The 12,773-nt window shown below is 47.5% G+C and overlaps 1 protein-coding gene across 6 annotated transcripts in view; it reads left to right on the top strand.

Moving 5' to 3' along the window:
• Positions 1-12,773, top strand: part of CUX1 (cut like homeobox 1) — a 423,932-nt gene that overhangs the window by 316,614 nt on the left and 94,545 nt on the right. For 4 of the 6 annotated variants that reach the window (XM_043964598.1, XM_043964597.1, XM_043964599.1 and 1 more), the window contains exons 12-16: positions 4,038-4,096; positions 7,304-7,352; positions 8,684-8,780; positions 9,806-10,477; positions 11,974-12,039. In XM_043964598.1, the coding sequence (XP_043820533.1) occupies positions 4,038-4,096; positions 7,304-7,352; positions 8,684-8,780; positions 9,806-10,477; positions 11,974-12,039 (943 nt within the window). The remainder of the gene's footprint in view (positions 1-4,037; positions 4,097-7,303; positions 7,353-8,683; positions 8,781-9,805; positions 10,478-11,973; positions 12,040-12,773) is intronic. The other 2 variants (XM_043964600.1, XM_043964601.1) reach the window with 1 other exon arrangement.

The following is a 12,773-nucleotide window of genomic DNA, read 5'->3' as shown; positions in this document are numbered from 1 at the left end:
CCCATGAGGAATCTTCTACTGCCAGGGCAGACCAGCCCCTGCTAGGGACCTGACTGTAGAGCCAGCACACTCTCTTCTGTATCTCATTGCTTCTGTTATCCCTTCTCTGGGGTAGACCCTCAGGTGTCTGTCTAAAGGAAGGGTGATGACATCTTGTACCACTGCCCGGGTGCAGAGGGCCTCACCGCCCCTGGCCTCAGATCCATCCTCCCCTCTGGACTGAGGAGGCCTGGATCCCCGAATGACCCCTGGAGGCCCGGCTCTCTCCCCATCTCTGAAGCACTTGGCACAGCACCCAGCTCATAGCAGGCGCTCAGTGACGCTTACGCCCTTCCCTCTGGGGCTTGGATCCAAGGACTTTCCGCCTCTGGCATGTGAGCACCTCTTGTGATCATGACCAAATGGCATAGGATGAGTCCCTCTGCTGACATCTCTGTGCCCTGCACGCCCTCCTTAGCAGTCGGATGCTTAGAACTTCCACACAGACGCAGTCCCTCAGGGAGGTCCATTCTACCCCAAATATCTCTCCCTCCCGGGGCCCAGGGAAGTCTCTAGCAAGCTCTTCTGCAGGGATTTAATTGGCGAAAGGAGGAAGGTGCTAGATGGGTCTCGGTGAAAATCAGAGATGCACTTGAAGGGACTGAGTCCCCTGGAACATGGCCCCTGCTTGGTGGGAGCCCACCAGACCAGGAGTGTGTCAGCCCTCTGATCGTGCCTCAGCCAAGCGCCACCTGGGCATTTCGTGGGCTTAGAGGATTTAGTTTGTCAGGTTTCCACAGAGGGCTTTAGATTCTCCTGGAAGCCAGTTTCCAACTTCCCTTTTCTGATCAAGGCCAATCACAATCCCTCCCTCAAAAATGCATATTAGCTGTGTGACCCTGGGCAAGTCTCTTAACCTCTGGCCGCCTGTATTTCCTCATCTACAAAGCAGGTGTAATCATAGCACCTTCTGAGAAGATTGGGAAGATCAAATGAGATCATGTTTGTGGAGCACTTTTTCTATCTTAAAGCTCTCTATAAATGCTCACTGTTACTCAGATTAGGGGAGGAGTGTGGTGGGAACTTGCTACTCCTTGGCCCTTTTTATTCCTATGATTATCCCGTTTTGTTTTATCCACTAAGCCCCAGAATCTAAAATCCATCCCAGTAACTCTTTGGCTAACCCAGTCTCAGGAAATGCAGCGTCTGAGCACTTCCCACTCTTGGAGGCCCTAGGGAAAAGATGAAATAATCACTTTTTTATGAACACCTTCTGTGAATCTTTTGTAGGCTAATGAATCCTCGCTCTATTTAATTATAACTGAAATCAGCATTATAATCTATACGTTTGGCAGGAAGGCCGTTAAAAGGAACTAGGATAGAGCAATTTCATGCCAAAAGAAATTTGCAATAAACTACAAGAAAAGACCATTTAAATAAGTGGGTTCAATGTGTTCAGTTTCAGAAACTGCCAGATTTCTCTCGGGCAAATGAGGAAATTAGAACAGCTGGGGAGTGAGGAATCCAATAAGGTGGGCCTGGTGGGTCAAGGTGCTCATTTCCTTTTCCCAAATGATGGAGGATATAAACAGAGATCAGTGGGAACCACTTAGGGAGGGAACCCTTCCCCCCCAAAAAAAGGACCCTGGAAGCCCTGCCAGGGAAACAAGTTCAGAAGCCCACACCTCAGGGCACGTTGGATTGTCAAGGGCTGCCTCCTGGGGGTCCAGCAGAAAGATCACGGGGTCTGGAGCCCAGCCCCAAAGATAAATCCTGCCTCAGCCACTTAATAACCGCTGGCCCAGAGCCAAACATTCCCCCTCCCTGGGCCTCAGTTTCTTCAACTAGAAAATGAAAGGCTTGCACCAGGGGAGCTCGAAGGGACCTGTCCTCAGATCCTCTGTGTGGGAGGCATCTCTTCTTCATAGACCTGGAGCCACAACGTTGACCATGGGTGAGAGTGAGCTGGCTAAGATTCCCAGCCATGTTTTGGTATGGCAGCTGTTTTCCAGGGCCAGCCTCACCTCTCTCTTCTCCCTGATTACTTCTGGCCCCAGCTCAGTGTCCACGAGTAGAGCCAGTCCCAGGTGGAGGTAACGATGGACCGGCCACTTGGCTGCCTGTGAGGGCCTGGGCATTGGAGGGAAGGAAAAGGAAGGGCTCCAGATTCCTGTCGGACCCCCTTGGGCCTGCCCTAGACGGACAGCATCTGCCCATGTCTCTCCTTCCCTTTGAGCTTTTCTGTGCACTGTTCACTCTACCTTGTATTAGTATTATTTCTTTACAGATCTTGTCTCTGTACTAGGCCATTCTTAATGCTTTCTTTAGTTAAATTCTGAATTGTCAACAGAGCTTCGATAACGGCAAAAATGGGATAAATCACCAATCAAAACACATTTGTTAAGTACCTACTGGGTGCCAGGCTCTGCAGGTACAAACATAAAAGGTGAAGCAATCCCAGCTCCTAACACATCTCTCGTGTATCGATGACAGAGAGCTGATGGAAGTATCAAGCATCCAGTAATCTGGAGAGTTTTTGAAGGGGGTTGAGGTCTCACAAGATGAAACTCACTAGAAGTAACTAGAAAAGCTACATTTGGATTCCAAGGGTCAGTAGCACCCATAAGAGCAGGAAGTGCTTTGGGAGAAAAGGACCCGGGCATCAGAGTGGACCCAACAAGTCAGCTTATGCCATGGCAGCCAAAACAAAATGTGCTGTGACCCACTGAAATGTTGTAGAATTGAAAAGGCCCCCTGAGGCCATCTGAGGGAGCCCCCTGGTTTTACAGGTCAGGAATATGAAACTCTTTGAAGTGAAGAGTTTTGTGCAGGGTCACAAAAGTAGCCTGCATCCGAGGCAGGATTTGAACCCAGGTCCTCCAACTCTAGAGAGAGTGAAGCCAATGCATATTTATTAAGTCAGTGATACCTGCTATGGGCCAGGCACTGTACTAAGTACTAGAAATGCAAAGAAGGTTATAAAGCAAGTCCTGCTCTCAGGAAATTCATGGTCTAAGGGGGGAGACAGGGAAGAAAACAAACAAGAGAGTACCAATAAAATGTAGATAGGATGGCCCGTAGTTGTCTCAAAGGGATGGGCCAGAAAGGCTTCTGGCAGCAGCTGGCACCAGAGTGGTCTTGGCACCGTGCTGGGGGTGGGATTCAAACTCAGGGCCTCCCCGCTAAGTCTCCTTCCACTTAGCATCCAGGCACTAAGAGCAAACTGGCAAACAGTAGGTGCATGCTCAATGCATGTTGATGGATTAAGTGGGCAGACAGTCCAGAGAGGCAGAATAGGGTTTGGCATTAGAGAAAACTCCTTGATGAGCAGGAGATGTCCAGACCTGAAACAGGCCAGTCGCTATGATCAGGAGTGAGCCCCTTCCTCATCCATGAAGACCTTCAGGCAGCATCCAGACAGCCATTTGAGCCCACTGCTGAGAAAGGTTCTGATTCAAGTATGAGCTGGTGTCGATGAGCGGCTGTTAACCTCTGTTGGGGGTCCGTGAATTTGGATGGGGGAAAACATTACATCTTTGTCTTCACTAACCTCTACTTGAAATATGGTATTTCCTCCAAATATTTAAAAACACTTTGAGATGGGGTCCTCAGGCCTTGCCAGCCTGCTGAGGGGTCTTATATATACAAAGAGCTTAGGAACCCTGATCTAAAAGGCCTCTGAGCTCAGATCTAGGGGTCTGTACTTTTTACATTTTATTATTATTATTCACTTAAAATAGCTTTTCTTGTTTATAACCTCCCAGTGCCCCATTTCCCCACTCCTGTTCACTTTTACATGGCCACCATGTTGTGTGGGTTAGTGGGGGGGGGGGTAGGATTCACATCTGTAGTTTGAGAAATAGACCAGAAAAACGACGGAGGTAACAAACATGAGGTTAGCCCACTACCTTCCCCACTGCTGCCTCTCCCTGGCTTTCACTCCAGGAGAGGCTGGCCCATTATCCCAGAGAAAGGCGTCCAGTGCCTTCCTTGTCCTCGCCAGTGAGGTGTTCCCCAACTTTGCTAAGAGTAAAGCTCCTCTCTTCTCTCTCATTTAGCAACTGGAAGAAAAACTGAAGGGCCAGGCTGATTATGAAGAAGTGAAGAAAGAATTAAAGTAAGTCTTCGGCTGATGACATTACACTCTCTGTTTGCGAGCTGGGGGGGGGGGGGGGTCCTGGATGCTGCTTAAAGAGAAGCCATAAAACAGACAGGCCTCACTGCTAAAATCCCAGGGAGGTCTTTGGGGGTGGGGCGGGGCAAACTGATCACGTGGCTTCCTGCACAGAAGGGCAAGAGTCCAACAAAGCCCACCCCGACTGTAGCAGATGCCAATCAATCAATTAGGTATTTATTAAGCACCTGCTAGGGGCCGAGTACAGTGCCACATTTGGGAAGACAGGAAAAGCAAACAGCCCTTCCATTCAGGACACACCCATTCTGTGAGAATGGATGATATGGGTAAGTCTGTAAAAAATAAATAAAGGGTGATTTTTCCAGGGTCAGACACTGGCAGTGGGAGAAGGGAAGGCAGCTGGAAAAGCTTGAGGGAGGAGACACCGTTTGAACAGAATTTTGAAGGAAACCAGAAATTTTTTTAAAATATACACATACATACACACACACACACACACACACACATACATATATGCATACATACATACACATATACACACACATATAGGGGGGAGGAGGGGGTGAAAAATTAGTAGCCAGGGTTACTCACAGGATCCTAGGATAGGAGATGGGTGGTCAGAAGGAACCTTGAAGGCTGTTTAATCTAGGCCCTGCCCTTTATAGATAAGGAAACCCAGAAAAGTGAAGTCACTCCAGCCCTGCCCCCTGACCCACTAGTCACTGCATAATATCCAGCACACTTAGAGTGCTTTGAGATCTGCATAGCATTTGTTACATTATCTTGATCTGTCCTCACAACAGCCATGGGAAGGAGGTGCTGTTAATGCCCCCATTTTCTAAATTGAAACTATCCCAGGTGCCCCAGCATCTTCTCTGTGTGCACTGATGAACGTGGGCCTTTATGGACTTTTTAAAACACTAGCTCATTTCTTACCTTGCAAATACACAACCAAGGGTGAGGAAGAAAAAGAACTCCACTACATTCAGCTGTACCAAATTTCTGGGATGCAGTTGGGGAATTGGGCAGGGGACAGACACTTTGAGGTTTTTGTTTGGTTTTTTGCTTATAAAGAAAAGCCCCCAAAGAAGCCTTAGCTACAGCGTCCGCAGTTCTTAGGAAAATCAGGAATGTGGGGCCCTGCTGCTACCGAACCGCTCGGCCCTGTCCCCAACCCCATCCTCGGCCTGTTGTCAGCAGCAATCTGTCAAATAAAACGACCTGGCAAGGTCAGCCATAGGATCAAAACCTAGGAGTGAAGCAACCTCAGAGGCTGCCTAGCCCAACCTCTTCGTTTTACAGTTGAGGAAACCGAGACCGATGAAAATTCAGTGGCCAAGAGTCATAGGACCCTGGATCTGGAGCTAGTCCAGCCCCCTCCCCTTTTACAGATGAGGAGCCAGGCCCAGGGAGGGGAGGTGACTGCCCCAGATCATGCCCACTGTAAGCAGGATGGAGCCTGTGTCCCTCCCCTCTCCTCTGGAGCCGCTGGATTCTTGTCAGTGTCCATGGATGATCATCACCACCAAGATGCCATGAGAAGAGAGTTTAAAAATAAAAGATGTGAATCCCCAGTTCAGATGCAAGTGTTGCTTCTGACTACCAGGGTGTGCAGGGGCTCTGGACCCTCACCTGGCCATCCAGCACCTTTGGTGCCAAAGGCCTGAGGTGGTGCATCATTGACGTCACATCCCCTTCTGCCTTCTTGGCACCGGGGCTGGGCTGGCTTGTGCAGGGCCCCTCTCTGAGGGCATGGCTACCTACTGGGGGGTAAGAAAGGATCTTCTCCCTGCTGTCCTTTCTCTTCTCTTTCTCTTCCTCTTCTTTTTCTCTTCTTTCCCCTCTCTTTTCTTTTTTCTTCTTTCTCTTTCTCTTTTGTCTTCTCTTTGTTCCTTCTCTTTCCTTTCTTCTTTCCTTTTTCTTCCTCTTCTTTTCTGTTTTCTCTGCATCTCTGTCTCACATACTCACTCTCTCTTTTTTATATTAAAAGACATATCTGTTCATGAAAACTGCTGGTATGTGTTTTCCATCCTTCCCAGTACATGATTAAAAGAAATTTAAATTCCACAGAAAAGAGTAGAACTTGAGAAAGCTGCTGACTCCCATGACCCTCGGCTTTTGAGCTTCTCTAGAAAATACTGAAATCAAAGCAGTTCATTCCAGTAATTAGTTAGCCTGCCTCATAAAAGGGCTATTGTCACATAGAAGTAGGGCCATCGTGTTCTTGGCTGATGAGAATTATGACAAAGTGGTGAAGGGGAGGGAGAGTGGACAGAGAACTGGGCCCTGAGTCAGGATAACCTCTCTAGGCACCTCTCTAAGACAGTAACTGGCAGGGGCCAGTCTGCCTCTTTAGAGAGAACATTTCCACCAGGAACTCGTAATACCAATGAAATTGCAAGTTAAGCCCCAAAGTCTCCTCCTCATTGATTGGGAGCATAAAACTGCCTTTTGCTGTGTGACCCTAAAGCTCTCGGTACCCAAGGCAGCTCTCTCGAGCTCCTGAGCAAAGAGTGGCTGTCACCCATCAATCCCATCTTGACCTCTGTCTGGACCTCACCCCTGCAAAGAGAGGGAGAGTTCATTCTCAGTCTGTTAGTCATTGACACTCTTAGCTCTGTCATGGGGAATACTGAGCACTCTGGGCTCCTGCATCTCTTTAGGTTAGGTAGCTAGCAGAATAAGACCTGCCTTTTAACCATCAGGGGTCAGAAGATAGTCCGTGCTCCAAAGACACACATATGTGCACACACACACACACACCAGCTGACTCTGGATCACTGGCTCAGCCAGTCTAATGGTGTGGACTTCATATTGCACATGAGACATGATGGTTGGTCTCCCCTCTCATCCTGCTTCATTAGAACTTTCCGTTCCCTTCAGGCTTCACAAATAAATTCATGTTGCTTCTGACAGCTTAAAATGCTCTCTCCTTATTAACCTGTAAATTTATACTCTCAAATGGCCTGGCAGGATTTCCTCTGGAGCTTGAGAAGTTTTTCTGTCCAATAAGTAGTCTGAATAGTTACTCTGTATTCATGATCAGATTATATCACTGCTAGGACAGTTGTTAAAGTTGTCACTTTGGGTGCTCCTGGAGAGTCAGAAACGATCATGTTAATACTCATTAGTGTCGCTGCTATGAAGAGAATAAACAGAAAATGAAGCCATCCCTCTTGTCTTTCACAGCATCCTGAAATCCATGGAATTCGCCCCATCCGAAGGCGCTGGGACCCAGGTACCGAATCTGATTCTGCCTGTCTTGCCCAGGCCTACTGTGGTTTTCTCCATTTCTGCTCCCTCTCAACTAGAATGAGTATTTAAAGACTTTAGGAATGTCTAAGAAAATGTCCCATTAGCCTAAGACTCTTCTCTCTTTACAGAAAATACTGGCACTGAATTGATCACTGGTGCCATGGTCTGATTTGCAGTTTACTTGAACATTTAGCCTTGTTAACACAAATTGCCTTTAATTAAGTAGAGGGGGGAAAAAAGAGAGAGAGAGAGAGAGAGTTGTTATTAACGTTTTTTGAATTAAGAACTTGCTCAGACTAAATTACATTGCGATTTAGCTAAGAATATGGATGAATAAAATTTGGTATTGAATGTCAGCAATTTTTTTTTAAATCAGTTTAAATATTGATTTGCCGGGAATATCCATATTTAAAGAAATCTGAGCTTCCCATTCCTTTGAGTCGAGAAGGCAAAGGAACAGCACGCTGACGTTCATGCATTTTCATCGGACTACAGATGGAAAGTTATCAAATGGATTCTTTCTCCTGGAATGCCAAAGGGAGCTACCGCCAGCATGGCGGGTCTGAAAGGATTGCTTTGAGTTTAGCGTGCTGAGGGCTTGTTTGTGAGCGGGATGGCCAGTTGCTCCGCCAGATTGAGCGTTCAGATGGTTTGAAGTTGAAGGCAAACTTTAAGGAAGTAATTAAGTCTCGAGTAGCAGAAAGATAGCTTCGACCACCAGGGTTTCATTAAAACGACAATTTTAAAATAAGAAAAAGAGCTTGTCGGAATACTTCCAATGAAAATTCTAGAACTCCATTATAAAGTTTGAGTTCATATGACACCAGATGGGAATTTAGAAGACCTGCCACTCGTTAACTTTGTAACTTTGGTCAAGTTTCTGGTGGGGCTGGATGAGTTCTTAGGAAAGAATTACTCAGTAAGCATTTATTAAGTGCCTGCCTCAGGTCAGGCACCACATGAGGCTCTAAAGGTACAAAAACATGAATGAATGAATGAATGAATGAATGAATGAATGAATGAATGAATGAATGAATGAATGAATAGAAATCCCTGGCCTCACGGAGCACCCATTCCAAATCTATGATTATATTATTGAGCTGGAATTGTGAATAGAAAGTTTTAAGTCCATAGCTGTCTGATCAAAAGAGAAGCCAAGGATAAATCTCCTCCACCCCTACTCCACCCATGGCCTCACAGCATTGGATCAGACATGATTTCCTCTCCTCACCAAATCCCTTCTCGTTAGCCCCATGTGAACCCTTTCCCTGCTTCAGACCATGGAAGTAAAGGCATGTTTTGACTTGGGTCTAGGATGCGTCCAAGCCGCTGGAGGTCTTACTGCTGGAGAAGAACCGCTCTCTACAGTCGGAGAACGCCACCCTGCGAATTACCAATAGTGACCTGAGCGGTAGGTTCATGGGATCTCGATTCTGGCAATTGGTTAATTTTCCAGGGGAGACTAGGAAGAGGAAGGTGAAACGTGAGTCTGGGATCAAGCCTCAGAAAGCTCAGTGGACAGAAGGTCCTTTTGTCACAGGTAGATGGTTTCCTCTTTCCTCCCTGCCGGGAGAGTGGGTAAGAGGATGGACATGGTAGAGTCTGTAGATGTGGCAGCTCTCTGTAGCGGACGTTTCAAGGTGGTAGGCCAAGTGGGAGAGTTAGAGGATGCTTTCTCCACTAATCCTTCTCTAGCTCTGCTGCCAAGAGCAAAAAGTCGAGGTCGGCCTGTTTCCTTTGGTGTTCTGGTAGCCATGCCTCCTCCCAATCTTAGGGACGGTTCTTTGCTTTGGTCAGCGTTTCTGGGTGGGGGGAGGCTGCCTCCACGCTTGGCCTCTTTTAACTCTTTTTGTAACTGGTTGGAGTCCCAGGTTTTTGGGACGGGCTGTGCTTCTTTCTGGTCTGGGAATCGGGAAAACATTTCAAGGTGTCCGATGATGTTGCCTCCTTAAGAACATGTGTACCTTCACTCCGATAGACATCTCACAGCGCCTCCTCCTCAAAGCCAGGTGTTTGAGAGAACCCATTGGTCCACAAATGTCAGTGCTTGCTGCTCCAGGTCAGGCAGGGTTCCTCGGGGAGTAGCTCAAAGGCTAGCACTCCAGTAACAGCCCTGCCGCGTGCGCCCTGTCGACTCTTTACTGTGTGTGGTACCGCGCTTCATGTAACACTGAGAATTTCAGTTTCTGTAAAAAGGGGATTCTCCAGGCTGCAACGTACAAGAAAGGTGCAAACATGAAAATGCATGTTGCTTGTTTTGGGGGGCCTTGTTTGGCTGATTAAAATTTCAATTTACAAACCAACCAACCAACACACTTCATTGGCCCTTGTAAAAATCTGCACTACTCTCCCTTTTGCGGGGCAAACTTTGCATTTTGATCTTGGTTTTTCCCTTTTTAATCCCCCATAATGCATTATGTTTGACCTTCCTTGTAGGGTCAGCCAGGAGAAAAGGGAAAGACCAGCCTGAGAACCCGCGCCCTGGAGCTTTGCCGGCCTCCCCTCCTTCTCAGTTGCCCCGCAACCCAGGGGAGCAGGTTTCCAATACTAATGGTACACACCAGTTCTCACCAACGGGTTTAAGTCAAGACTTTTTCAGCTCATCCCTGGCAAGCCCCAGCCTACCCCTGGCTTCTACAGGAAAATTTGCACTAAACTCTCTCCTCCAGCGACAGCTAATGCAATCCTTCTACTCCAAGGCCATGCAGGAAGCCGGAAGCACAAGCATGATTTTTCCAACAGGTCAATACAGCACAAACTCCATCCCCTCCCAAAGTCCATTACAACAAAGCCCCGACGTAAACGGCCTGGCCCCGTCTCCCAGCCAGTCCGAAAGCGCCGGCAGCGTCTCCGAAGGTGAGGAGATGGACACAGCCGAGATTGCGCGCCAGGTGAAAGAACAGTTGATCAAGCACAATATTGGACAGCGGATATTTGGACATTATGTCTTGGGACTGTCACAAGGGTCTGTGAGCGAGATCCTGGCCCGGCCAAAGCCATGGAACAAGCTGACCGTGCGGGGCAAGGAGCCATTCCACAAGATGAAGCAGTTCCTGTCGGACGAGCAGAACATCTTGGCTCTCCGGAGCATCCAGGGCCGACAAAGAGGTGAGAGCCCTTCCCTGTTGGGAGGAAACGTGGGGAGTCTGGCGCCAGAAGGTTAATCTCAAGCCTCAGTTACAGCTCTCTGCTCCCGCAGCTGTTAGCCTAGGCAGAGCCAGTCGTTAGCCTTTGGAAACCTCTCCTTTCTGGCTTGTGCACTAATCACAGTAATAACAATAACAGTAACAGGACCCAGTAACCCCTCCTGTTTCCGTAGTGCTTTCAGACTGACAAAGCCTTTAACATCTCTTAGCACCACCCTGGGAATAAGGTTGCCCGAGTGGTGTAAGCGCCATTTGGCTGAGGAGCAAGTTGAGATCAAGAGTTGACTTGAGTTGCCCACGGTCAAGTGGGTCCTAAGGGTCAGAGCTAAGCTTTGGACCTGGGCCTCCTGACATTCCATCCACTGCACTTCCCATTTCATGTTACCTTTCTCAAGGGCAAGAGTGTACAGCCTATTTAATGAGCAGAGGTCAGTTTGGACCCCAGCAGTGAGCTAACTTGGGTCGACCTCAAGTCCAGTGAAAGACCATTGGCTTAGAAGAGTTCAGAGACAGCACTGAGCACGGAAGGAAAAGGTTCCAGCCAAGAATTCTAGCCTCCAGCCCGTCCTCGAAAGAGGTTGTTTACTAGCACTAGCTGTCTTCTTATGTCTGTGACCTTGCAGGAGCCCTGGCTGTTGGGAAATCCCTACATGCTTCCATTCCACAGGGCTCCAAGAGTGTCGTTTGACTTCCCCAAGAAAAGGGCTTAAATCAGCCACATTCCTGAGAAAAGGTCATGAGGCCAGAGTTCAGCCCTTTCATTTTACAGATGGGGAAACAAGAGGCCCAGAGAGGGGGAATGACTTACCCAAGGCCATTAGCTGCAGATGATCATAGATAGATTCACAGATCCAGGACTCAAAAGGACCTCAGAACCTTCTAGTCCAATCTCCTCATTTTACAAATGAGGGAAACTGAGGACCAGAGAGAGGAAGTGGTTTGCCACTTAGGTAAAGAGAATAGTTCAGAAAGGAAACAGTGATACAAGAGGTGTGTTCAAATATCAGAGATTTGAAACAGATCCCAAAATTTAAATTTTTAACAAAAGGAAAGAGAGAGGATTTTTTTCACAGCATCAATTTGCAGCAAGCGTGCAGAGGGGTTTTTGTGGTAATGCTCATTGAAATTAAGTGTTTGCAAATGATAAATGTTGTGGTTTGCTTGGGGGGTGAAGGTGGACTTTTCTTTGAGAAGATTCTCTTTCTTCGTAAAAGATCTTCATTTTATTACATATCTTTAGGCTTTTATTTATCAGATCTTTTTTGGAAAACCCCTCTGGCTATTCTCTCTGTTAGTCCAGTTTAGAGCCTCTTCCCAGTACCTGGCTCCTTCCCAAGCCCGCACGCCTTTGAATCGTTCCATCCAGGGGCGGCGTTCTCTGCTTTCATGTCACAGCCCATATCGTCACCACCACCGTCCCCTGATTGTTTTGTTCTTACCACACTTGTTTTTCAACAGAAAATCCAGGCCAGAACCTGAACAGACTATTTCAGGAAGTGCCGAAACGAAGAAATGGGTCTGAAGGTACGTCACCGGCAGGTGTTTGTCTTTGCGGTCCCTCGCCTCGGCAGCGGCGCGTGCGCATTAGTTAGTGGGGTCTTTTTGTTAAAACTGTGCAGTTTGATTCTGGCCTGGAATCTGATGGAAAAACAGAGCTAGTAAGTATAAAACAAAGCATGGGTTAGACCGCACCGTTCCCCCTACGCCACCATCAGATACGGATGTGGACGTCTGAAAGAGAAAAGCAGAGGATCTGGTATTTCAGGGAGTCTCTCTTCCGAGCCCCCATCAGGACACACACATAAGGGTTCTCATTTTCCTCCGAGCTGGTGAAACAAGAGACATCACATGCAGAACAGTGGTATTTGTGCTTTTATCCAAAGAAATATCATTCAAGCATGTATTAAACACTTAGTGTATACCCAGCGCTCTGCTGTGCTGAGGTTACCAAAATGAAATCACCCCTACCTGGAAGAGCTTACACTCTGTAGAGGGGGACAGTCAGTCAGGAAGCATTTATTAAGCACCTTTTGTGTATCCAGCACCCATATTGGGTGCTAAGGAGATAAAAGCAAAAGTGAAATTGCCTCCATCTTCAAGGTACTTACATGCAACAGGAGGCTACAATCCATTCATCGAGTAGCATTTATTAATGTGTGCCCAGCACTCATGCCAGGCATTGGGAGCAAAAATGAAACTGTCCCTGCATGAGCGTGCATGAGCACATAATTTAATCAACAAGCATTTATTAAGCACCT

The sequence above is a fragment of the Dromiciops gliroides genome, chromosome 4 (genome assembly GCF_019393635.1).
Source record: "Dromiciops gliroides isolate mDroGli1 chromosome 4, mDroGli1.pri, whole genome shotgun sequence".
Lineage (NCBI taxonomy): Eukaryota > Metazoa > Chordata > Mammalia > Microbiotheria > Microbiotheriidae > Dromiciops > Dromiciops gliroides.
The sequence above is the reverse complement of the archived record's forward strand: the minus strand, read 5'-3'. Positions and strand labels throughout refer to the sequence as shown.